This window comes from Pantherophis guttatus, chromosome 6, assembly GCF_059756535.1.
Source record: "Pantherophis guttatus breed Tessera chromosome 6, ASM5975653v1, whole genome shotgun sequence".
Classification (NCBI taxonomy): domain Eukaryota; kingdom Metazoa; phylum Chordata; class Lepidosauria; order Squamata; family Colubridae; genus Pantherophis; species Pantherophis guttatus.
The window spans coordinates 41,854,625-41,882,022 of record NC_142068.1 but is presented as its reverse complement, the minus strand read 5'-3'; the positions used below and the strand labels follow the sequence as shown (position 1 = coordinate 41,882,022).

Here is a 27,398-nt window from a genome sequence, read left to right as displayed (position 1 = left end):
CATCACATAGAATCAAAATTGTTGCATTTTCACCCCATATGTGGAAATGGTCAGGAGCATTAAAATATTCACACACACCTTTGATTAATTCACTATGTGTAAAAAAACCCTCTTAGATAGCCGTAGTAAATACCCATTTGTATAGCTTTTCTCTAAAATGTTTATAATGGACATTTACTGTACTTCTAATGCTTAAAGAAAATGTTGGAAACAATTAATGTAATAGTGGGCTTTATCTTTTGTGTGTGCAAAGCACTTTGCTCGGTACTATTCTTTTTTTGAACAGATCTTGTTGCCTTAAGAGATCCTGTTCTATCCATTCTTGAACATAATTTTAACATCTTGAGATGGTGGCTTCCAGGGATGACACACTATTTGTAAAATTGGGCCATTGGAATCTGATGAGATAGTCACTTGTGTACCAGCCTTCTTGTTATGCAGCAGCTTCCCTGTCTGAACTGCTGGACTCTGGCAGGCTTCTTAGTGGTATTCTTCAGGCTTATGGGGAACTTCACCCTGCCTTTGCTTTGCCTGGAGTTGAGGGTAGTTCAGGAGTTCATGGCAACCATAGACCTGTCTTAGATTGTTGACAGACTGACTCACAAAAAGATCATACATTAGGCCTAGTTTTTGTCTCCATGCAATCGTGATGGGATTTGGACTTGGGAGATATTGTCATTAGTCTCTGTCACAGACGGCTCAAAATCTGGTGTTTTCTGTGGCTCACCCCCATCAATCATGGTATGTTTTTGGACTTTGAGGAGGTTGGGAGCAAGAGGCATGGTGTCTAGTGTTTCTCTTCCTCCATATCCAGTTTCCTTTGTTGTTGAGAAGGCAAGTAGAGATTCAGCCCTAGGCTTTTGTTTTGCAGGCTGCCACAAGCTTCAGCTTTTTTCTTGATCCCATTTAACATACATGTATAATCACTGAGTGAGGTCAAATGTTGGCATTTTTCAAAGTTTTTTCAAAACGTTTTTTCAAGAGTTTTGCTTTTTGAAAAACTTTCGATGAATATGATAGACCCCTTCAAACTGAACACACACATAATTTCAGAATGACTGTACTGCATAGGAATCTTGAGAAATGTAAATTAACTATAATGTATTTAATCACAATGTTTGCAACACACTACATTCAGCAGGGCTAAGTGTTTTGCTACCAATTGGAGGTTTATGTCACATAGTACCATATACTTTAAAAGCCTGTGATGAATGCAAGACAGGTGTTTTCTTTCTAATTCATATCCTGCTTTTCACAATTATTTTTTTCAATCACCCTTAGAATAATTCCTGATAATTTACTTAAAAGTACTGTTTTATTTCACAATATACTTCTGTGTTAATGAATTTGTGAATGCGAATCAACTTAAATAGAAGCCCTTCTAATGGACTAAAATCTTATAGCACCTCATTCTAAATAGATTTTTGCCCATAGAAATATCCTAAAATATCACAAAATTTGAATCAATAAATATGGCAGGAGTGCACCAATTTCCTTCCATCAAATTTAAGTTAACTTGAAGCAGATTCAGAGTGGCATGTTGGCATGCTTTTTCCAAGGATTGGATTGTTGTTTGCTTGCCAGCACTTCCAAATCACGGCAAATGCGAAGTCGGGTTGTTGAAGGTTGAATGATGTCATCTATAAATCCTGTTAACACATTTCAGAATAGTTTATTTCAGTTGCGGTTTTAAGTATATATGTCTACAGACTTTTGATCTTAATCTACAGGGATCAATCCTTCATAATTATGGACTAATAAATATAAAGAATATCTTTATAACTGGGGGAGAAAAAAGGTTATTCCTCGATTATTTGATACTGAGTGTCATAAGAAAATGGTTTGATGTGCCTGGAATTTTAATTTTTAATTATTTTTTTAAAAAATTTAATTAACTAATATGCAGGCATAGGACTTATCATTTCCTCCCTAAAAATATAACTGGATAATTACTTCCTGTAACTGGAAAAGAGATTGTTTAAACTATTCACTTTCTTTTCTTTCCATATCTGAAAGAGCAACATTGAAAACAGGTTTTTCTTTATAAATACATACAACTTTTTCAAACCTCTAGAAGGTTTGAAATCCCAATTCAATTTGGGCTGTATCATCTGTTTTATTGACAGATCAGTTTAAGCAGACTCTGGAGTCAGTAACCATTATACCTTATAAGTGCATAATTGTTATGGTACTTATGATCTATGAACACATTACTAAATCAAATTTCTGAATATCCTCTAGTCATGGATTTTAGGAAAGTCTGTATGAAAGTCCATATGCTGACTAATTTATACATCCAATATTGAAGCAGCATATAAACCAGAGTATTAATTAACACTGTTCTCCCTACAACAGCTCTTGAAGGAAGATGTAAAAATTGCTCATGGGCTAAGATTATGCCTCTGGGGAGGAGGTTCTGTTGAATACATAGCCCATGGCTATGTATGTATTTTAATTTTGGCTGTTCACCGCCCTGAGTCTCTTTGGGAGAAGGGCAGTATACAAATTAAATTAATAAATAAATAAAATAAATAAATAAATGGCTGGTCATATTATATTTTTTTGAAAGCATAAGGTTCTACCTTACAACTCCTTACTTAACAACTACCAAGGCAATATTGACTGACTATATTTAGCTGCTATTATCAGACCAGTATGATCTGTCTCTATTCGCTCTGATTGCATTACCAAACTAATTTGTTTCATATAATGTTAACTTGTTGAATTCTGGTCTGTGTCTACAATAAAGCAAGTAAGCATTAATTAAGAGTTCCAATTAATTAGGCAGTATCAGGGGTTCATTTGGCACATTCTAGAAAAATGTCTGAATTCAGTGAACATTTGGAGATGTCCAGTATTCTCCAGTCAGAACTAAAAAGCAATATCAGCATTATTTCTGCATAATAAGGCTGCCAAGGCAGACATAGCTAGAGTTCAGCAAAAGCACAATGGATGTTATAGATGCCCAACATCCTGTGACACATGGAATAACTAATATAGGTCAGTCCCAGAAGGAAATATTGCTGGTAGTTAAGTTCCCTAGGATTTCTGCATCCAGATGTAATATTGAAAGGATTATTATTAAGAAAGTAGAAGCCATTACAAGCCTTCAATAGAGGATTGTCAAATGATAAATGTTAAGCTAAGAAAAGGTAGTTGAAAAGCAACCATTATAAGAACTAGGTCTTGTTCGCTAAAGAAAAAGATGGTTAATAAATTTGAAATAAATTTCAAATTTTCAGTAAAATTCTTAAAGACACATACCTCGGATTGCAGCGGGAAATGGATTTGCAAACTTTTCTACGTATTCTGCTTCTGCATGTGCCCCCTTTCCTCTAAAAATGATCTGGACAGCTCCCTAAGAAAACAGACAATAATATAAAATTGCTAAAATTCAGCTTCTTGAAGTCTTCAGCAGGAACAATTCCCACATGCAAAGTAGATAAGTTGTCTAAGTGGGAAAGGGAAGAAAGACAATTTGCTGTAAGGCTGCAGGAAAACATATCTACCTTAGCGCCCATTACTGCTACCTCTGCCGTTGGCCAAGCATAATTTGCATCTCCTCGTAGATGCTTTGAACTCATGACATCATAGGCCCCACCATAAGCCTAGAACAAGAAATAGGGTAACAGTCACAAACTGCCATGATTCAACTCTTATGTTTTATGGCAGGTACAAATAAATAATGAACACATACATAAATAATATGAGACTATTTTCACTAATACCTATTCAAATATTATTAATTTCTCTCATTTACCCCAATTTTCTGAAATGCATTCATTTTCCATTCCTCTATTCACAAATTTCATTATACAAGGTACCCAATACATTTGACATAAAGTATGAAGCAAGGAAGCACTATACAGAACAATACTCGGGACAGTGGCTGCATTAGTAATTAAGTCAATAGTGAAATATTTAATAGGCTTAAGATGATATAACTAAGCTCCTGTTGCATGAAACCCTTGAATTATAACTAGGAAGCAGAAGTTTTGTATCCCAGTGCACTGTTTGACACAATAGAACCTTGAAATAGAAAGGCCACAAGGAACATTTTTTCTAATGTAGATAATATTTTTGAGATAGGTTAAGTGTTTTTATAACAGCAGAATATACTAGTTTCTGTACATGACAGATATGAATAAGTAAATGCTGGTTTTACAGTTAAATATTTTGGTAGTCTTATTTTGTCAATCTTCTATTCCTTGCAGCATATATCCCAGAGCCAGCTTTTTATTTGTTCTTATTTTTACCATTGTAGCATCAGGATTTAAATGAATGTTTTCAACAACTATCAGACACTTCTCTGTTTATTCACCTCTGATCTCTCTCTTCCTACCACAATAGCCTTTTGTAAGAACTTTTCTGTCATACTTCCAGAAATTATTTATTCATTCGTAAGTTCTTATTCACCATACAGGCCTAGTGTACTGTCTTGGAGATGGACCATGATGACATGTGAAGGAACTGAAGTACTGTAGATTTCAGAACGTGCAGTGAGGGGGTGACTATTCCAGATCCTGCCTAAGAGGTCACCTCTAGAATGTTCTAATAAAACTCTACTGGGCACAACAATAATATATGCAAGTAGACAGATAACCAAAGAACCACCTGCCGTGGTTATGTTAACCTCTGTAGCACCCAGCCTTATAGTGAGTTGAGCAGTCAAATATATAAATAACCTACCTTCCTCGTGATAACAGTGATTTTTGGTACAGTTGCTTCTGCAAAAGCAAAAAGCAACTTTGCACCATGACGTATAATTCCCCCATATTCCTGAGCAGTCCCTAAAAACAACAGGAATTGAAGTCACAGCTATTATTAAAGTTATTATAACATAAATGGAATGCATAATTGCATTTCCATACTTTTACATAAGATTAACAGATCTACACTGAAAAGGAAGTTTTTTGGGCAGCTCTTTTAATCTAGGATTCAACAGTGACATGTTCAATAAATACTGTTATTAAAATTCTGAGATGGGCGACCTGCTGCCCTCCTGAATTATTTTTTGCAGAATATAGTAAAGTATCCTACCAGAAATTCTTAAGAGTTGCTGGTTACAATATAGATTAGGATTCTGGTGAAGAATTGGATGAGAGACACAAAAATAAAAGCAATTAGCAAGGCTTTATTAAATAATTCTGGATATTTACATAGGAGAATTCCTTCCTGTACACTGTACACTGGTGAGGAAGAGAACTCTCCCATCCAGAATTATTTTAAGAGCTTTCTTAATTGTTTTTATTCTGGTCTTTCTTGCCCATTCCCTCTCCAGTATTCAAACTTCCAGCCAGGACAGTCAGCAACATTTGACCTTAGCTATGGGCATGTCTTTGTTCCACTCACCTTAGTCCTCTACATCCACTGGGGCCTTTTCCTCTACCAAAATTGATTAAATAAAGGCCCTTGTCACTTAACTCCCCATAACAAAAATATCTATTTCCACTGCCTCATAAAAAGACAGTCCAGTCTCTTCTTCTGCCTTAGCAAAAACATGTCAATAATAAAATGAAAAGTTATATGCAGGTGTTCATTCTTTACTAGTTTATAAAATTAGAACAGAATTCTGCATATAAGGCCTTCATAGAAATACAGTATACAGATAAATCTTTGACATATAATAAATATTAAATTAATTCTTTCTTTATGAAATAATGAAAAAAGGCAGTTCAGAAGAATAGAGAGGCAAATCCTTTTGTATTACGAATGTAGAAAATTTCACATTGCTCCAGCAAAGAATCAGTATGTTGCTTATAAATTTTAAAATATGTGTTTATCTCCGCAATTACAAGAGAAGGTAAATCTATTTCTTAAATATAAGACTTTCAATTAAATCAATTAGATAACAAGGGAGATGCAGAACAATTTACCTGGTAAAAATCCAGGCACATCTACAAATGTGATTATAGGAATGTTGAAAGCATCACAGAAGCGAACAAAACGGGCTCCTTTCACAGAAGAATTTATGTCCAAGCAGCCTAATTTTCAAAAAAGAAGGGAAATATTGTAAAATATCATTTCAGAGTATTTTAAAAATGCCATATGTCAGTGATCATGGCACAAAATTGTCTGCTTGTTTACAAAAATGCTTAAGCAATGAATTTGCTGAGTAGCATACACACTTTTTACCAATAACTATTTGAATAAACAAACTTCTACACACAGCCTGTTAAATTTTAGGTGTATAACATGTAAACAAATATCCTCTGTTTCAGTACCAAACACTAAGTAGTATTGATCTTTGAACCACTAATCAGCGGTGGCGCAATGGTTAGAATGCAGTACTGCAAGCTGCTACTGCTGACTGCCGGCAATTTGATAGTTCATATCTCACCAGGCTCAAGGTTGACTCAGCCTTCCATTCTTCCGAGGTTGGTAAAATAAGGACCCAGGTTGTTGGGGGTAATATGCTGAATCTGTAAACCGCTTAGAGGGCTGTAAAGCACTGTGAAGCGGTATATGTACTGTTGCTATTTTTATCTAGGAATTTTAATTATACATTCATTTATTCAAATTTGTTATAGCTGCCCAACTTCAATGGACTCAGTATTATTAATGCTAAATATCAATATTTCCTGCTATCAGATATTTTGTTAGCTTTCTGGTTCTAGTTCAGCTTTGTAAGTTTATTCATGTTTTTGTTGGCAGTTTTAGCCATTTCTATGTATTCAGATGAAATGACTGAAATGTTGACCCTAATATAATTCATTTCCAAATAATTAGGTTTATCAATCTCTGGGTTCTGAACACACATTCTTTGCTACCAAAGTTAAACCAATAAAATATATTGGTCAGAAGAAGCCGCTAGCTATTACTATTCATAGTGTATGAATAAAATAATTTGTTAGGAAACTCAAATACTCTAAACATTTGTGCCAAAGTGTCAGTATTTTTCTGCTTCGATTATTAATATATTGGTAGTCCTCATTTAGCATCTGCCTTTTTAGCAATTTTCACAGTTATGACAGTAATGAAAAAGTAACTAGGCTATTAGGTTGCATTTACAATCTTCACAAGCAAAGGAAGCTGGAGTAAGGTCATAAGCACAGTTACTATTTTACTAAATCACTGAGTTGCTGGTCTCAACTATAGTCACTAAATCAGGACTACCTATAATTCAATATTACATTAATATAAATATCAAATATCAAGATTATTTAGAAAAGATCATTAAATGAAGATATAAAGCAATTTCTGTATGCTAAACAATCATATGGAAAATATTGAACCAACCGTGAGCTATGCCAAAAAAAACTTGGGTGAGGATTATTTTAAAGATAATTCATGTTAGAAGAAATTCAAGACAGTTAAAACACAACTAATGAAACTCTGATGGAAGTTAACATCAATTTTTTTAAAAAAAGAACTGGTTAAATAAAATCCCATCTTGACTCCTTGCCTATATGAAGAAAGAATAGGAACTGAGCACAACTCCCAACATATTTTGGGAACAATTTCCCATCCAGCTTGCAGAAATTGGAAGTTTTCTAATTTCATTTCTTAGAAACAGAGCTGCCAGAATCATACCTGAAGCTACTTTAGGCTGGTTACCAACTATCCCAACAGTTCTTCCATTCATTCTAGCAAATCCAACAATCAGGTTTCTGGCATAGGAAGGCATAATTTCAAAGAATTCCCTCTCATCAACAACCTGCATAAATTAGATTCAAATAATTCAGCAAAATAATGAAATGTGCTTTTCTTGATATCAGAATTAAAAAAAAACAAGATTTTAAAAATATTTTTCAATATTCTGTTCTCAGTGTTTCTCTATACATTACTACAAGCAAACATTTATAAAGATCCTTAAATTTTTGGCAGCTATTACTTTGATAATTATTTCAAAATGTATTTAATCATCTCTATTTTAAAATATTTCTAGCAATTTAAAATTCCTGTAATTTTTCAAACACTGAAAAACAGCAGTGGGTTGAAATTACCTTGTTCCTCCATACTAATAGAGTTGTATTTTGATAAATATGATAGATGATTAAGTGTTATCAAAGCTCTTAGCAACCGCTAATTTGTCTTCAACTACCAGTAGTCTTTTAGATTTTCCACTATCACTATGATTGAGTTCATTCACCTTACTGCTGGTGATCCTTTTTTCCTTTTCTTTCCACCTTCCCCAGTATTATACTTCTCAAGAGAGCTAAGTCTTCACATAATGTGTCCAAAATGCAATAATTTGATCCTTGTGACTTGCAACCTTGAGAATTCTGGACTGATTTTTCTAGGATCCATTTGTTTGCTTTCTTGACCATTCCATGATATTCTCAGGAGTCTTCTCCAACACCAAATTTCATGAATTTTTGAGGGACTATTCAAAGAATAAAAGTGAGCTTTAGCAAATCTGAATAGGAAGCAGAGGAAAAAGTGGAATTGTGGAATTGTTAAATTTAAATTTTGTGGCGATCATTATGCTTCCATTTTTTACACCGAGTAATGCTTCAAATATATAGTGAAATTACTCAGCTAGAAATATGTCATCTATAGCCCACATTTCTTGGATCAAAAACCCCCTATAATGCTACTATATTCCAAATTAAATTCAATTAAATTCTTCATTTTACAGCCAGAATTATTGCAAGAAAGAATGGACCCTGAATTATTATCTTAGAAGATACAGATGATACCTAGAACCCCAACTAGGTGTTCAGGCCGTGGGATGTCAGAGAACTGGAGACATTCATATATGGCTCCATTGTAGTAGATATTTACACTATCTGTGCAGTTTGTATATTTCAGATTTTAAAAGTTTTTTAATGATGATTTTTAAAATATTTTATAATGATTTATATATTTATTGGTTTTTACATGTGATAAATAAACTAATAATCTGGTAAAACCTTTGGGATCTCCAATTATGGCAGGTAATGCTATATCAGGAATTTCCTTTGCAGCGACAGATCTGAAAGACGCACGAGCTTACAAATGGAACTGTCTCAATTATTGTAGAGTTTGATGCCCTTTGAATTTGGAAAGTAGCCCAATGTATTTATATAGGAACATCCAAAATTGAAGAATAAGGCACAGTACAGGTGGGCCCAACAAGATTTAAGAGATTCCGTAACATGGATTATTCCATTCAACTCATCTCATGGGAAAAGATGACACAAAGTTTTAGGTGATACAAAGTCAAAGTGGTTCAGTTGTGCCAACAACTGCTAGCAAAGTTCCCATAAGTCTATATAGCTTTTGTAAAATAACTTGTTCCTCACACTTGGGCAGAGATTCAAAGACATTGATAAATACAGTTTCATTGGTATCAAACTTGCCATTCTACCTATCAGTAGATATAAGAGCCTAGATCAGTCAAGGACACAGAGAAAGCAGTTTTTAGAAACAGGCTTATTATTTGGATGTTTATGCAGTCCAGAAATAACAATTAAACAAAGGGGAATAATTTCAAAGAGGGCAAATTATGAGATACAGTTGACTGACTGAAAGTCAACAGGATCCACTTACTGCCAGGCAAGCTTGGAAGCCGCTCTATGCTGTGTCAGGCAGTGTTTTGTCTTGTAAATTTCTGTCCAATCAGCATTAAAGGATGATTCCTAGTTTAATTGTTCTAAGAGAGAAACGAAAAGTTCTCCCATCCCTTTCTCAATAACCATGCCTCAAGCATGTTCTCTTCAGTTACATAAAAATGTTTTAATTTAAAAAAAAATGTTGAAGAAAGATCAACACACAGCCCTAGATTCCACCCCTCAAAAGGGTATGTTCATTTTAGTATGATATCATTTAAATATCATGGAAATTACTAAATCTTCATATACACTTTAATATAGCCTTTGCTATTTATTATGCATGCAGTAAAATAAAGACAGAAGCATATTTTATTTATATCACACAGTATCAGCTATAATTTATACTACCAGATCATTTGAAAATGCAAAAAAAAAAAAAAAAGCCATATCCCTTTTCCACACTACTGCCACATTATGGTGCATAAATCTTACCGCATGTACAATATCCAACATGTCATAAGCTTTGGTTGATTCCATTGGGACAATTGCATCCAACTCATGTACCAAGCGGTTACTTTAAAGAAATGGAATGAAAAAACATTTACAATATACCATGAGAAAAAAGTATTCCTGTAATTCATAAGTATAATCAAGGATAATTTCAATAAATTTAATCATTGATTTGTACTATTGAGAGGATTAACTTACTATTCATCTATCATTCCACAAAACTGAATGTGGAATATTAAATTAGTACATACTCATCCTCCCAATATTACTGAGAATCTGGATATTTATATTTCCAACCATTATCTAACAATTAATAACTGTCCAACAAAATCAACTAAAAAAACAACTATCAACAAAAGCCTAGAATTAAGAAAAAATAAAGTAGTTAGGCACATCATATCAGCAACAATGTGATAAACACACTGTTGTATTGCTGTAAAAATAAGAATTTGAATTTTTACTTTTTAGCTTTATGGCCATCATCCCTTTGGAACAGTTCCTACAATATCTGGCAGTTATTCATCCCACCACTTAAGATAATGGGGCTGCCTAAAAATGTCATTCTCAAAATGAATAAAGAAACAACACTTCTCTGAGTGTCAGAATATTTTTACATGCAAAATGTACTTACTTACCTAGGGTCATGGCATTCTCTGACAGGAGCTGACTCCTTGTTACTAAGTGGTAGGAAATTAAAAAATTCCCTAAGATTGAGCAAAGCATCTATGTCATTTTCAAAAGCACAATGTGCAACCCCTGTAACAAAAAAAAAGAACAAAATTCAAATTAAAAAAAAACCAATTATAATACTATTTTAAAAATACCTGCAATGACCAAAGAGCAATGTGTAACCAAAATGAATCTAAAACATGAAACACGATTTCTTTTGACAAATTTTGAAAGCAAACCAGTGTCAACTTCCCATCGCCTGGTGCGTTCTCACAGAGAGGGCCTACTCAGGGTGCCATCGGCTAGACAATGTTGGCTGGCGACCCCCAGGGGTAGAGCTTTCTCTGTGAACGCCCCCACCCTTTGGAATCAACTTCCCTTGGGGCTCCGGTTGGCCCCTGACCTTCGTACCTTCCGCCGTGAATTGAAAACCTGGCTATTTATGTCCCCCAGCCTGGACTGATGGGGTAGTATATTTTAAAAATTTTTAAACTTTTCATATTTTTGTGTATATTTGTTGATTTTAACAGCTGCTTGGTCGATTGTTGTTATGAACCACCCTGAGTCCTTGGAGATAGGGCGGCACACAAATTTTATAAATAAATAAATAAATAAATTACTTCAAAGATTCTTCAACCGCTTCAAAAATTTTTGAATAAGTTTTCTAGAATTCCAACCAAATGACTTTTGTCAGAACCTAGAAGGCATGGGTTGAATGTTGTAGCATGAATTACATGATAAATGGATATTATTATTGTCTAATAAAAGGATACCTTCAGGAATATTCTAAATGCTTCAAATGGATTCTCCAACACAGAGAAAAAACTTTCCTATGCTTTGAATTCTCCTTTTTTAACTACTCTCTTTTCATAAAGAACAAAAAATGAAAAGAAACTTTAATAATATTTATCATTATTGAAGAACAGGAATCCTCTCCCTCATGGAAAATGGGAAACTTGAAAATTACTTTTTAACTAGTAAAGGATGCCATTCAATAGTATAAGATAAATAGCTAAAAAGTTACAAATGCAGACATGGTACAGAGAAAAAAGTGGACTTCCCTTCCATATAAGGCTGCAATTCATGAATACATAATCAAAGCAAAATTCATATAGTGGCCCAAATAAAAAAAAATAAGCAAACATTCTGAAGAATCTTCACTTAATCTTAGTTTATCCTGAATAAATTTATTTTTCCAAAACTCATGAATTTATAATGTCATAACACCACAGAATTAGTAATGGTAAATAAATTAGCCAATTCTGACCTGATACTGCAGTATGTGTCTTCGCACCCCCAAGTTGTTCCTGAGTTACATCTTCATTGGTAACTGATTTGACTACATCAGGACCAGTTATAAATAGATAGGATGTATCCTAGAAAAAACAAATGGAAAAGAATGAGGTGCAAAATCCAATATTCCAAGTATCTACAAAAAAGGAAAACTTAATGGAAAAAATAATGTGTATTCAAATAACACGTAAGTTTACATTATCTCTAATTTTTAACAAATAGTTCTCAAAATATTTGAAAACTACAAAAAAGTATAAAATAAATTTTAGATAAGAATTTAGGTAAGTTCTGAATTTGAACATCCTTCCTATAATTTCTGATCAATGGCAATTTATAGCTCTGAGCAAATGCGTCATAGCACTAAAAAGAAAGATTACAGTAAGAATACAGTATGTGAAGCTGAATGCCTTACAGTTGCAGCCTAAAATATTTTGTTTATGCTGGGTATTTAGAGGCGCTAGTGAGAACTGATAGCTTTTGAACAAAATTAGGCCCATTCAGTCTGCAGCCTCATCTTTTTTCTGTTCTGCTGCCCTAGGAAACGACCCAGGGAACACTGGTATCCTTTTCATGCCACACAATATAGGTGGGTAATCTGTGCCCTACCTCTGTGCTACTGACTTTTGTTTCCCTTCATTTTATAAATAATAGTTTTGGTGTAAGTGAATGTACATTTCATACAGTTAAATAAATGAAATAAGAATATTTCTGCAGCAAGAATCCTGGGCCCAGCTATTTGTAGGTCATGGAGCACTGGATTACATCATTCTGCACACTGCAACCCATAGCCAGTAAAAAATCATTAAGTATGGCTCCCAATTCTACTATTTTTACTTTATAAACAACTCAAGGTGACAATCATATTCCTTCCTTCTTCTGTTTTCCTTTAACAACCCTGGAAACAGAGAAGAAAGATTATGTGGTTTAGGCTGAGAGTAAATGACTCAAGTCACCCACCGGACTTTCATGTTTAAGATAGGACTAAAACTCAGTCTCCTGTTTCTAGTTTTCCTTGATTTTAAAATGTAAAAAGCCAAGCTTGTTTCATTTTATAGTTCTATTCATTCATATTCAGCATGATTTGCCTAGAAGTCTCCATCAGCCAACTTGAACAGCAGAATCCTGATTATATCTCTTAAGAATCAAGCTTCAATATGTTTGCTGAAGCTCACAGCTTAATATGTTTTAGAATACAGCTAATGGCAATTAACACTGCATCCTTACCTTAACCATAAATGTGAAATCTGTTAAAGCAGGAGAGTAGACAGCACCTCCTGCACAAGGACCCATTATAAGAGAAATCTGTGGCACTACTCCAGAACATAAAACATTTCTCTGTAAAAGAAATTGTCTTTTATATCTTTATGTTACACAGCTTCCAACTATCTTTTATATTTTCCAACCATCCTTCTGAAATTCATATTGCAGAAAATCACATTATTAGATTTTAACAATATTACAATAAACAAGTAGAGATAAAAGAGTGAGTATATAGGAAGATGAATTCTATAGAAAGAAAATAAACCAGATCTATCTGGACTTTTGATTCAATCGCTAAGCATGATCATAATTTCTCATACCCTATTTTAAGAATCCACACTTATGAGCCAGTTCGTGTCGTTGCCACTCAACAAGCTTCTACATATCCTGACTGCTTCATGCATAACAGATGCTACATCTGACAGCTGCTATAGACAGATGCAAATGAAAAGCCTTGTAGCCCTTCTGCCCCTTTGCCTTCTGATAGTTTTTCCAGTAAGGAAAATAATGCATCTGTCACTGATATTTGATTCAGTCATTCATTCATACTTTTTTCTTTTTTCTGGCCTGGCTTATACGTGAATGATGATGGCTGTAGCCATTTCCTTCTTGCTGGGCACTTAATTATAAGGAGAAGAATACAAATTAAAGGAAACAGTGAAAACGCATTAAGTATCAATCCATATTCACCAAATATTGACCAAAGAACTAAAACAAAAAAAAAATGTTTATAAATATTGTACATCGGACAGAATACAATAAAGGGGAAATTAGAAATTAAATGTTTTCCTGTTTTTATAGTTTTTCTTCATTCTACTTTTTTTTTTCTATTCTTAATAAAACAGTGAAAAATAACAAAATAACAAGAGTTTTACTTTGGCACTCAACCCAGAGATTCAAAAATCCTTTTTCTTGTTGTAAAAATAATTTAATGTACTCTGCATTATGGTTAATTTTCCATCAACAATATATTGAGCACTATATAATTTCAATCATTTCTTTGTCCACCTGATATTGTATTTCTATCTTATTTTTTCCTTTTCTTGTTTTCTTTTTGTCTTTTAAAAATGATAAAGAAAAAATAAATGTAAATATATTCTCACATATAAATAAAATATTGATGAAGGGGGAGGGATTTTTTAACAGTATTATCAAAAACAACTGAGTGAGACAATATCACCAAGAATATTTTATAACTTTCTCTTTCTCTAAACTAGATGAATGCTTAAGTAACGTACTTATTTCAGGATACCTCTTTTGTCACTTCTAACAATGCCACTTGAAACTTTGTAACACAAAGATAGGCAACTTGATGCCTGCAGATGTTTTGAACCACCATAAGTGCCAAGTGCTACAGGCAACAGTAAATTATTATGGGAGTTGTAGCACAAAACATTTGGAAGACATTAAGCTGCTTACCTCTCCCTAATAGTAAATCACGAAGAGAAAGAAGATTTTCATCTTGTCCCTGGATCATGACATCAACCCCTCCTTTTTGCATAAAACCTGAAAACAGCAGGAAAGGAAAGACTGAATCAATGATGTTTCCTTTAAGTGCCTTTTTTCCAAATATTTAAAGTGGTTACTAAACTATAAGATGAAAATACTATACATATAATCATTTGTTGGGTCATCACGTATTTAACTGAAAGATTTCTCACTAGAAAAATGTCAGCATAACCAGCCAAGGATTCCACTCCTTCTTGAATACGGGCCCCTCCTGAATCATTCAGCCCAATAACAGGAGCACCAACCATAACAGCCTGATCCATAATCTGGGAAAGCAAGCACATGAGTGATATATCACTACAGACAATGTAGATAAATCATCCACATAGCTTATCGAATTAGACAGTCAATCTTTGTGTAAAATAACCTTTTGTTTATAATGAGAATCTAAGATGAGTCTCTCTTTCTTATTAACTACTTGTTTGTCCATCTTTCATGAACACCTGGTAACATGAGTTATTACTTTATATCCCAGCTCTAGGAAAGCAAGGCAATACACACAGAACTCTATCTCAGATTATCCTCACAGCAGTCCTGTAAAATAGGCTGCACTGAGACATAGTGACTTGCCTTCCTCAAAGTCATTCGGTGAATTTCATGGTTGAACAAGAATTTGTCCAACTTCTACATTACTAACCTGTGCTACTGCATCTATGTTGCCAAGAATATTATGTGGATATATTCAAGCTTGAGTCAAAAGAGATTCATAATTTTTTAAATATTCAATTAGCTTTTGACATGTAATACATATATTTCTACATATCTGAATACTTACTAGGCATTGGGAGTTCTATAATGTAAGCAATCAAGACAGTTATAATTAATATGTATTAACTAATATTAGAAATAAACATATATCTATGATTCATTATTACAGGATTTTTTTTCTTCAATCTTACTCTCTGCAAAGTTTATAAGAAAAAATAATTTTGATATCATAGTTTAATCTAGTACATCTGCATTGAGCACTTTCTACTCCACTTATCTTAAGCAATGAGGAAAGCAGCAAACCTCACCACAACAAAAACTACAAAAAATGTGTTTTGACAGTAATTTTATCAAATTTAAGCGCTTATTTTACCAGGGATGGGACAGGAAAAAGAGGTTATATCAACCCAATTAATTCAATAGTGATATTTTTACTTTGCGTTTTAATGTCATGCTTTGCTAAGCTATTAATAAGCACTACATAGTATAGTAAAATAAAAGATCACAGGATCACAACCATACATAAATTAAAATGATATTTTCAAACCTTTAAAAAAAACCAAAAGGTCTTTGATTCGTCTCTCCCACCCAACAAAAGAGCTACTCAGCAAACATCCCATAAGTGGAACACCCACAGTTTTAACAGCTGAATTACTATAATCTGCGAAGAATGACCAAAAATATTTATATAATGATGTTAGAATGCTTATATATTTAAACTATATAGCAACTGACTGAGATCTTTGACAGACCACCTGCACTGCCTATAAACTTACCTTGCAGATCTTTTGAGCATGTGCTCCAGATAAACTTCCCCCAAACACAGTAAAGTCCTAAAAAATTAAGATCAAAATAAAATGTTTTAAAATACAAATATCAAAATAGCCTATATGTAAATATGTTTAGACAGAAGAGACATGCTAATTCCATTAGACAGAGCTGGATCAAACCCTAAATAGCTGAATTTGTAAGATTATTTCTTTTTATAGCATTCTGCATAAAATGTGGGAGTAAAAGCAGTACATTTGGTGCAAAAGCAATACTTTACTGGTCAAAATGGAGAAATCACAAAAACAACACTTCAATATATTCATAATTCATAAATCAAACAATAATACCTGACTGAAGACATAAGTCAGTCTGCCATTTATTCTACCCTGGCCAGTAACCACACTGTCCCCAGGATACTGCAAAACAAAACGAAGTGTAATTCATAAACTGACATAACTTATGTAAACCAAAGTAAGCAACTATATAATGTACAGTATATACTATACCTTGATGCTTTAACAGTTCTATTTTCTTATGAACCCAGCAAATTATGGAATGAGTAAAACAGAATGTTTAGTGGTGGGAAAAATTATTCTTCTAAATATCTCTTATTAAATCTATCAAATATCTAGAGAATTATTTCAAATGCATAGAGAAAGGAGATAGCTCCATTTGCAAAGAGATCAGAATCAGGGCACTAAATCAGCCATTGTTTCCCACTTACAAAGAGTCCTGGAATTTAAACAAACAAACAAACAAAATATTCAATACCTTGTTTTTCTCAGACTCCATTCCAAAATCTGAACATCTGTGTTCCACAAACATGTCATATTCTACAAAACTGTCAGGGTCCAATAACAATAACACACGTTCTCTGGCTGTCAACTTTCCCTAAAAAACAAGAAAAAACATTAAACAGCCTTGTTCTTAACATAACAGCATATTTATATAAATGTTTTCCAGATTGAAAACTCAAAAGCTAAGCATAGTAACAAATATGCACTCAATAGCGACCCTCAATTTAAAGTCTCATTCAATTTGTTCTGTAAAAAACATGATAGTTAGACCTTTTCTCACATGATGCAATAGAATGGTTAAGTACAAAAAGCCAGCCAAAATAAGAAATCTCACTAATTTTAAGAGCTGTAAAGCACTATGAAGCAGTATATAAGTACTATTGCTATTGCTATATCACATAATGCATTATGTGGCAGACTAAATCTAAGGAATACAGAAAGAATGTGTGCAAAGTATTTTAATCTGTTCTTGTGCTGATCCATTCATGACATACTAGACACATGGCAAATTATTGGCTGCCCTCCACATTGGTTAATATCCAGTCAGACAACTCATATAGTTTCTTTAAATATGCTGGAAGAAAACAGATGGTCCAGTCAAAATTGAAATTAATGCAAAGACTACATCTTCACATCTTCCCATCCTCTTGCAAGCTCCATGTTACAGTGGATGGTGGCATCTAACCAACTCTGACTGATCTTGAAAATCCAAACAGGGTTGGATTGGGATGGCAATCCATCAAGAAATCCCAGAGTTATAGGCCTGATTTAAAAGGTTTAAAGAAGCATCTCAGAAGGTGGAATGCAAAGCCAGTTTGTTATTGCCAAGATATAACATTGATGTGTCTATGTAGTCTTTTAAAGTTAAAAGTAATTCAAAGAAGAATTGACTTAATCTTTCTGAACAATTTAAAAAAAAAGATCCAGCACAGTAAAGGTATTGTACCAGGAACAGCAATTATTGGCAACATCCTAGACTCCTTTGCCATATCTTGAAGATAGTCACTTTCTTTTTTTTCCTTTTCTCAAGAAAGAACATGTTTTTAAAAAATCAATATTTTAAAGGACATTTTTTAAAATCAATATTTGGAAACACTGGACAGAGTGCTAATTTGCACAACCAAGTTGCCCCACTCATTTCTCAAAGCCAGAAATGCATTGTGTCATTCTCTAATCATCCCAAATCCACGAAAAAGGCAATTTCCATCTGTCTTTTCCTGTCTTTTCCTGGTACACACAGTTTGTACCTCTCCAAGATTGCTGTGCATTTCATACATTGCACTTCATTTCGCTGTAGGCAAGCACTTCCATTCTAACAGGCTATTGTATGCTACAGCAGGAATGACTCCTCCCCTCCAATCACTGGTCAGTGCCTTTCACTGCAATTTTTCACAGGCTGCTGTGCCCTTCTGAAGAGACCTTGACTAGTAACGTGATTTCTTTTTCTTCATGTAATAGGTGGAGTGGTTAAAGTGAACCTTTCAAGTTTTTTCCCACTTACTTCTCTTCTTCATCTTTGCTCCCAGTTGTTTTTTGTTATTTTCATTCCCACCAGCTAATTATTAGTTTGGTAGAAAAAGAATCAAAGTCTGTCAGAATAAAAGGCCAGATTTATTTATTACATGTTCACTGATGGAACAGTGAAATCAAGTTTTTTTATTATTATTATTTTGACCAGGTGAAATTAACACAAATTTTGCTTGTTTTCTTTCTAGCTAATGACAACAGTAAAATTATTGGAGGTTCTTTTGTTTGTTTGTTTACCTATCAATGGATGCATCAGAAAGAAAAATGTGAACCCACAATAGCAAATAAAAAGGGCCTGTACAAAATGTCAATGAGTACCACATCTCCTCAAAGAACCTCCCGCACAAAGAAAAGCAATTGGTGTGTGTTCTTCCAGCACAGATGACAAAAGTAAAGAAGCAGGACGTCTATTGATCTGGAGACATAGTAAGGATAACCCAGACAGAAAGTTACAATGTTATTATGATCAAAGAAGAGGAAGAAGTTAACATTTGGACAGGCATTTTTCTTTAGTCAGCTTCATTTGCAATTAGTTTAGGCCAGTATGGAAAATCCTACAGCTTCTGTCCTTTTGCATCCCTCACAGGAGAAAGAGAAAAGAAAAGAGATGACAAATTAAATAAGGTAACCTTGTGCACTAAGAGTAGTAAACACACTTGCCTTACTCAGGTACTTCTCATTCACGTTCAAAAAAGAGGAGGACACCAGGAGTTGAGGAAACAGGAAGGCCCAAAAGGTATTTAAGTAGGTAGGGGCAAATCATAGTTTAGTGTTACATACATTCATTCTATCTCAAGGAATGATTTGCCAGACACATCTGATCACAAAAGCCAGTCTGTGACCAGCACCTGTTAGTCAGAAAGTTTTTTTCTTCAATCAATAAGATTTTGTTTGGCTAAAATGATTAAATAATCTTATGTGTCTTGCATGAAAAACTGTTAAAAGTCAATGTTAGTAGCCATTACAATATTTAATTAATTAAATTTAATTTTTATTGCATTTCCAACAATATATATCTCCTGTTCCAAAGTAAACTGGAAGCATAATACAGGGTGTTCAGAAGATTCTCTCTAGCCTTACCAAGCAAGCTATCGATTGTCTGCGTTGCCTTAATTCTGAGAAAGGAAAGATGAAGTCTGATGGATAACTGAAGCTCTATTCGGTTAAGATTACAAACACCTCAATAACTGCTAGATTTAGAGATTGGAATTTTGTAAACACAGCATGAGAAAGGTGGAAGGTGGCCTCTTTAGACCTCTTCCTGACCTTCCCACACTAGCTCCACAAACTGGTAACTGCAGCGAAGGAATAGACGGGGGCGATCTGCTTTCTGGCATCTGCAGTTTTCATTAAATAGAAAAAAACAAGAGAGAGGACCCTGACACCGCGGTGGAGAAGTCCGCGGCTGCGGCGATCGAAGCCGTCGGATTTTTTTCTACCTCGGCTGGATGGCAGGAGGAATTGCGGCGGGGTCGGTGGGTGGGAGGGACGACTATGGATCACGACTTTTCAATGATCCCCCAAGTGGCATCCTCTGAGCCCTGGCCAGACGTTGCCTCGGAAATCACTGACACGGCACGCCAAGGAGCAGCCAGCTGCCACTGGCCACGCAAGGGCTTCGTTCGCCTGCAGCGAAGGGGAAAGGAGGCGCTCGCTCACCCGCTTGTGCTGTGCGTCTATGCGAGCTTGGCCGCCTCCGAGCAACGCAGCGCGACGCTTCTCTTCAATACGCTCGGGCACGGTAACGGGACGGGTCCGGGGGCCGCTGCCGCTAAACGAGCGGCAACCTCTCAGCACAACTCTCGAGAGAAGGAAGCCAGGAACCGCCCGCAAAGCAGCCATGATTGAGCGGACTGGGAAGACGCATGCGCTCTTTCACTCCAGACGACGGCCGCCTCCTCGACCCCGCCTCGCTCCCTTTACTCACAGTGAGGCCGGCAATTGGTTTGCTTCGCGCCCTTCGGGCTCTGAATATGGAAATTAGCTAGAAAAAATGACGGATTAACACCTCAGAAGATCCTAGTTTTTCCAACGAGTGGGCTTATTCTCATATTCTTCCCAACCTGACCTCTTCCAGATGTATCGGGCTTCCCCACCCTCCAACTGCCCTGAGGCTGTGGCGGAGTTTTGTGCATTGCTGACGAGCATTGCTGCCGTCTCTGTGATTGATTAGCAATTGACAATTGGCAGGGCAACCGTAATTGCACGCTCGGAAGGACCGTTTGTCTGCAGAAAGGACGGCCTGATTCATTTTGAATCCACATTGTTGTGTTGGGAGAAATGTTGTGTATTAACTTGTAAAAAAAAAAAGCTACTGAGACACACCGTATTGGTAGAAGTACAGCAGTTCCTAGTCCAGGATTGCTCTCAGGACAGGACTGGCAGTTTAACAGAAGGAAGAAGAAATAATTAAGCTGTTCACGTTTTCTTGAAAAAGGCCGTGTTTTCACTCATCCTGACATACAGCTTATTTATTAAACGGATGACAGTTTCTGGGTTTGCATAGCATATGTAAAGCAATCAGGGTCGGGCATGTGTGAAGCAAGTCACAGTGATGGGAAGATGTGAACATGACGTCGCAGTGTGTACTTTGCTCATGGATACTCGAGCTCTGATATCTGAATATAAGTACTTAAATTGCAGGATTTGTGTTGTGATCGCTTTGTGTTCCCATCCTATTGTGCCCTAATGGCTCTGGACCACAGTCTTGGAAGGAAAGCTGTGTTTTGTTTTCTTGCTATATTTTCCAACCCATCATTTAAGGTCATCTTCAGAGAACATGCAGTTAGTGGCTATTTGGAATCAGGCTTTTTCATGGGTGATACCACCCTAACTTTGAAATCCCCTCCCAATAAGTTTGGAGCCATCTTACTGTTTTACAATGCCAGGCCTTGAATTCTTGTTCTTCTAAGTCACCTAATAATGTGCTAATTGCCATTGTGACTTTTTTTCTACAATTTTTACATTTTTCTATTATGTTACTGGTTATCAGTGTTTATTTAATAAAATGTATTACTGTATGTTTTTACTGCTTTGTTTTAGTTTATTGTTATATTTGTAATTTTTAATAGTAAACCATTCTGATATATATTTCAACAAAAAGTAGTATAGAAATGTTTTCAACAAATAATTTTAAAAACAATGTTTGATTTTACCAGTTTTCAAATCACTGGTTTGCATTGTACTGAGAGGTTAAAATCTATATATGTGGAAGAGTAAATCCACTTAATTCAGTGGTACTTTTGCGTAGACTTATATGGATAAGGCTGTTAATAATTGATGAATAATTGTATATGAATGAAGCAAATGAAAATCAAGGGTAGGTGGTTTTTTTATGTACAATATTTTGAAGGTTATGTCAATCTTTAAGATTATGTTTTTTCGCAGGGATTCAGATTAATTGCCTCATAGCACTGTTACTTTTGGTGAGGCTCTAGCAAGAGAAAAAACTATTTAATCATCCTATTCACTTATTAACCAACTGACCAGGAGGGATAAATCAGTAACTCTCTTAAGCACTTTTGTTTTCAATCTCAACAATGTTTAATTCAGGAAAGTCCAGCTATTGATGAATAGGTAACATCTCAGCTAAACATGTGTTTCACTGCCGGAATAACTAGTAAAAGCAATACTGATTCCACTCCGCAGTCCAAAATGAAGGTGTTGTCAAATGCCCTTGAGCTTTGCTGAGCATGCTCACTTGCCTCTAATGTCATCAGTGCATTTGATTCTTTAGTTGTATTCTCCTCTCTTTTTCTGTGAAGGCAGATGAGAGAGTAGCAAAAAGATCTACACTACAGCTTCAACATAAATCCAGAACGGACACCATTTGCTCTATTTTTGACTTTCCAGTTCAAAGGCAACAATACCCAGGTCTATTTTCTATGAATTTAGAAGGCAGAAATGGATACACAACTGAATGTTGCAGAGCAGCTTTCTTATCCTTAATATACTTGGCCTTTGGTTATTTTGTTATACAACGCCCTCTAACAAAAGGTAAAGGATTATTTTTCCAATTTTGATTGTATTCTCCTTTCTCTTCTTGCATTACAAATTTAATTCCTAGATGTCACTCCATGTTTATTTAAGCAAAATCTTTCTGTTTCTATTAATGTGCATGCAATTTTAAAGTGATATCTTTCAAATTGGAATGATTTCAAAGAGAATTATCATAAATTAAATAAATTGCAGTAATCAGCTAATATAGCCTAGAATTATGTTCCATACGTTACAAGGAACATCATGTTTCTGTTATTTGAAGAAGCAATGATACGTAAATCAACATAGCTTAGAGTGTATCTTTTTCCCTTCATTTTCAGTTGATAGAGAGATTAGCATATTTTTTCTTCATAATTTTTCTTTAGCATTTCATAACGTTCTAATAACATTATCTCTTACAAATATTTCACAATCATAAACAATCATGCTTGAGTTTGAATAGATTGAAAGGAATTCATTTAAATCACAATCTGTGATTTATATTAGCATTTCAAACTGATAGTATAGTAGTTGGAATCACAGATCAGCACCACAAATATTGGAAAAGCTACCACTGCTAAACCTATAGCCTGGTGTGAAAACAAGTGGAGAAGGAATGGAACCTAGTGACTTATATATTTCACATTTTTAGAAGCTAAAGAGATGACTGTATTAACATAGCGGCAACAACATAATATAGTATTTCAAATAACCTATGATATTGGAGCACAATGGACATTTTTAGATGCATCCCCCTTATCAATGACTATTAGCTGATATATGCTGCCTCGTAGAATATAAAACAGCATGCTTTTGAACATCAGATCCTGGAAAAACAATGAAAAGGATCTGTTTTATGTTTACCATGACCTCTGATGGGAAACAAGATCCAGCATTGATTAGGGCTTTAGTTTGACCCAACTCTCTCATGTTTAAATGTAAAGAATAATGTCTAGGAAGAGTCTATGGAAATGTAAAGAATAATCTACACTCTTTCAAGAAGCCATTGTAAATATACAATATTGTTTGTTACTTGCCCTCAATGCAGTTACACATATTTAACAATCCTAACTATGTCAAAATATGTTTAGTGGCATCAACTGAGCTGTTATATACAGGCATAAAAACTGATTTACCTTCAGGTATATTCAGATTCAAAGCAAAATTAATTCTAATTAGATTTTAAAAACCCATCAGATTCAATCATTTCCTAAAAATATTTGGAAGCATACAAGTAAATGTAGATGCAGTAAGAAAGATAAATATCAAGCATATGTTTTAAATTGTCTAAATTTGCAGTTTGGTGAAGTGGTTAAGGCACCAGGCTAGAAATTGAGAGAGAATGAGTTCTAGTTGACCTCGGGCCAATCAGTCTCTCTCAACCCTATGAAGCAAGCAATAGCAAGCCACTTCTGAAATCTAACCAAGATTTCAGAAACTTTTTCAGACAGTTACCAGAAGTCAATATTGACATGAAGGGAGCCTCCACCTCCAAAAAAATAGCAAATGCATTTATTACGATGAGACAGACTCCTTATAATCGATCTACTATATTGGGTTTTAGAACGAGACATTTCATTTCTTCTGAAAATACTTCAATTTATCTAATATGGTAATAGAACACTAATGAATTAAGATTATTCTAAATAGTCAAGATGTGCAACAATTTTATCAAATATATAAATATGTATTTGTTTTTCTTTGCAATCAGTCCTTATTATCTTATGAAATGGATTCTTCCAAGCAATATCCAGTGAAAAAACGAGTGAAAATTCATCCAAACACTGTGACAGTGAAATATAGTTCTTATTATCCACAGCCTGGAGAAGAAAGTAATGAGAAACTGAGTGACGATAATGAGAGTTTTACAGAAGATAATCCAAAAAGAAGATTGTTGAGTGATGGACAACGAACAGGAAAGTCTTTCTTTGGAACAATTGACATTCCATTTCAGACAGGACAGAAGCTAGAAGTCAACAAGAATGAACAAGGCCAAGATTTTATAGAGGGAAGCATTTTTCAGTCCAGAAAAACATGGGCTGTTCTTTTTGGATCTGCTTTGGCCCATGGTTGTGTAGCTCTGATAACCAGACTTGCTGCCGATCGTTCCAAAGTGCCATCTCTTGAATTGATTTTCATTCGTTCTGTTTTACAAGTGTTTTCTGTTTTAGTAGTATGCTACTACCATGAAGACCCTTTTGGACCAAAAGGCCATAGATTGCGGCTATTCTTCTATGGAGTGTGTAATGTTATTTCTGTTACCTGTGCTTATACTTCCTTTGCAATTGTTCCCCCAAGCAATGGGACTATTATGTGGAGAGCTACCACCACTGTTTTCAGTGCCATTTTAGCATTTTTACTAGTGGATGAGCGCATGGCTTATATTGATGTAATTACTGTAGTGAGTAGTATCTTTGGTGTTTGTTTGGTCATGATCCCCAACATTGTTGACGAAGAAAATTCTCTGTTGAATATCTGGAAGGAAGTCTTTGGATATACAATGACAGTTATGGCAGGCTTAACCACAGCTCTGTCCATGATAGTATATAGGTCCCTTAAGGATAATGTCAGCATGTGGACAGCATTATTTACTTTTGGTTGGACTGGAACAATATGGGGAGCCTCAACTATGTTTTTCCTTCAAGAGCCAATAATTCCATTGAATGGAGAAAGCTGGAGCTATCTCATTGGCATCTGTATATGTTCCACCGTGGCTTTTCTTGGTGTCTACTATGCCTTGAGCAAATTCCATCCAGCATTGGTTAGCACAGTGCAACATTTGGAGATTGTGATAGCCATGATTCTTCAGCTTCTTATACTACACATCTTCCCCAGCGTTTATGATATAATTGGAGGAGCTGTTATCATTATTAGCATAATTTTCCTTGCATGTTATAAGCTATCTTGGAAAAACCTTAAAAAACAAGATTACCAGGAAATATTAGATTCTTCTATTAAATGAATACAAAATTATTGTATTTTTATGTAGTGCAGTGTGCAATTAATATGACTGTGTGTGTATAGTGCTATTAACAACATACCATGATTTGTTGTTCAGGTATTCTACTAATACAGTTCAGTAGAGTTGTATGAAAATGTCTTTTTCAGATATGTGAAAAATGTTTAAAAATGTGAAAATTATGAAAATCATATTCTTAGATAGTATACAGAAAGTGCCAAAGATTAATAGAGACAGTTTTTGCTATGAAAATGGTATGTCTATGTAGTCATCAAGAACTAATCTCACTTCAATGGAGTCTTTATTTTTTTATCCTTGGAATCTAGAAAATATAATTTTATTCTGTGTTTAAAATAGCAAAGTAATCTTGGTGTGGAATAGAGGTAAATCATAACAATCTTATTCCTTTACTGGTTACAGAAACAATTGTATAAAATTTGTCTTTGATCTTTGCCATGTGGTTCATTGTTAAAGATAACATCTGAATTGTGTACCTGCAGTTCTTCTTTTAAATAAAATGTAGTAATAATGAGCAATTTGGTATTTGAACTGATGAACACAAATGACCATTTTAGGACTTGATTCAAGACCAGAAAAATTATAATTGCAAAGGAAAAAATGAATATGTAGTCCGAAGATGATTGATGTTGTTAATGAAAACCATGTAAACTTTGTAACATGTAATATTTTATTAAAAAATGTTTGTGTGTTTAGGATTACAATGATCAAATATTTGACATAATTATGTGGTATGAATAATTCAAACACTTGGATTATTCTGATTGTGATTATATGATTCACAAGTGGCATAACATGGCGGACCTTGTCTGTGCTCAGAAGCTAAATTGGGCTTTGCCCAATTAGTTTTGATGGAGACAACCAACAAATAGCAGAGCTATAAACTGAGAAGTCAAAAACTATCCCTGAAACCATTTCCACACTATTGCCAAGAAGTCATTAACAGCTTGACTGGAAGGAAACTTTTACTTTACCTAATATTTACATATTACTGTAATTCCAATATTTCAAGTCTCTATTTTACCCCATCTGAATGTTTTTGATTGTATGTCTGTGTATGTTTACGATAGATAATCAGCCAAAAAATATCAGCCACATACTCCCACAAAAATACACAATGACCCAGAAGTATGGGAATTCTGAGACCAAGTTACCTGAGGTACCTGAAACAAATTTCCACTGAAATGCCAATTCTAAAAGTATCAAAATGAAGTATCCAGCAAATGATATGAATCTGGTTTTATTTTTTTAAAATAAAGGATGATTTTAAAAAGAACGATTTCTAGCAGTTTATAAAATTTACAAAGCTTTAATCCATCTATTCTGTACACTATTATAAGAGTTTGTATCGGATCTGTTTATTTGGTTTTATAATAAAAACTAACAAGAATGTCTTTTTTTTCTTAGTACAGCCCATCACAAATAGCAGCCTTAGTTTAACTGCATCACTGTCATAAAATCCATTTTTAATTTTAAAAAAAGAACCTTGGAAAGATTTTCTCACAGGCTTCAGATGGAAAAACTAGAAACATATTCTTCTGTATCTAATGATGAGAAATTGCTCCAAAATTCTAAAAATTGTAAATCATATGTTCAGAAGGTAAGGCAACCAGGCCTTTAAAGAATTTACATTAATTATAATGTTAACACTTTTATTTAGTTTTCATGTTTTATATCTTAAATTAAGACTTAACTTGAAATATCAGACATATTTGTAACTTAACCGTATGAAGTTCATTAGTGCAAGGATAAAAACTGGAAAAATCCAGTAATTGAATAATTTCCTTTTTGCAGGATACAATATCATCAAGGGAATTAAAGCAGTTTGACATGGATTATCACCAGTTTCCATTCAAAAGGATTAGACTGTGTTCTGGATTAGGTAATGTTCCAAAGATCATAGGTATTATTAAATGAATACAA

General features: G+C 34.5%; 2 protein-coding genes across 2 annotated transcripts; one reads left to right on the top strand and one right to left on the bottom strand.

Moving 5' to 3' along the window:
* Positions 1 to 1,084: 1,084 nt before the first annotated feature.
* On the bottom strand, positions 1,085 to 20,630 carry PCCB (propionyl-CoA carboxylase subunit beta). The gene is made up of 15 exons (XM_034439655.3): positions 20,180 to 20,630; positions 16,968 to 17,087; positions 16,544 to 16,612; positions 16,202 to 16,258; positions 14,870 to 14,983; positions 13,173 to 13,283; positions 11,923 to 12,031; positions 10,622 to 10,742; positions 9,969 to 10,050; positions 7,534 to 7,657; positions 5,877 to 5,984; positions 4,690 to 4,790; positions 3,510 to 3,608; positions 3,265 to 3,358; positions 1,085 to 1,649 (listed from the first exon to the last, which is right to left on the bottom strand). Exons 1-15 carry the CDS (start codon positions 20,360 to 20,362, stop codon positions 1,528 to 1,530), a joined length of 1,614 nt encoding a protein of 537 aa, XP_034295546.1. The 5' UTR covers positions 20,363 to 20,630; the 3' UTR covers positions 1,085 to 1,527.
* SLC35G2 (solute carrier family 35 member G2) lies at positions 20,442 to 26,751 on the top strand. Its single transcript, XM_034439657.3, has 2 exons — positions 20,442 to 22,516; positions 24,210 to 26,751. Exon 2 carries the CDS (start codon positions 24,228 to 24,230, stop codon positions 25,458 to 25,460), a length of 1,233 nt encoding a protein of 410 aa, XP_034295548.1. The 5' UTR covers positions 20,442 to 22,516; positions 24,210 to 24,227; the 3' UTR covers positions 25,461 to 26,751.
* The last annotated feature ends 647 nt before the right edge of the window (positions 26,752 to 27,398 follow it).

Excerpts from the sequence above, each read along its gene's own strand:
- SLC35G2 (XM_034439657.3), top strand. The coding sequence starts at position 24,228 with ATGGATTCTTCCAAGCAATATCCAGTGAAAAAACGAGTGAAAATTCAT.
- PCCB (XM_034439655.3), bottom strand. The coding sequence starts at position 20,362 with ATGGCTGCTTTGCGGGCGGTTCCTGGCTTCCTTCTCTCGAGAGTTGTG. Across the intron at positions 13,284-14,869 it reads GTTATGCTGACATTTTTCTA|AGAAATGTTTTATGTTCTGG; the intron begins GTGAGAAATCTT and ends TTTCTTTTACAG. Across the intron at positions 7,658-9,968 it reads TGTTGGATATTGTACATGCG|GTTGTTGATGAGAGGGAATT; the intron begins GTAAGATTTATG and ends TAATTTATGCAG.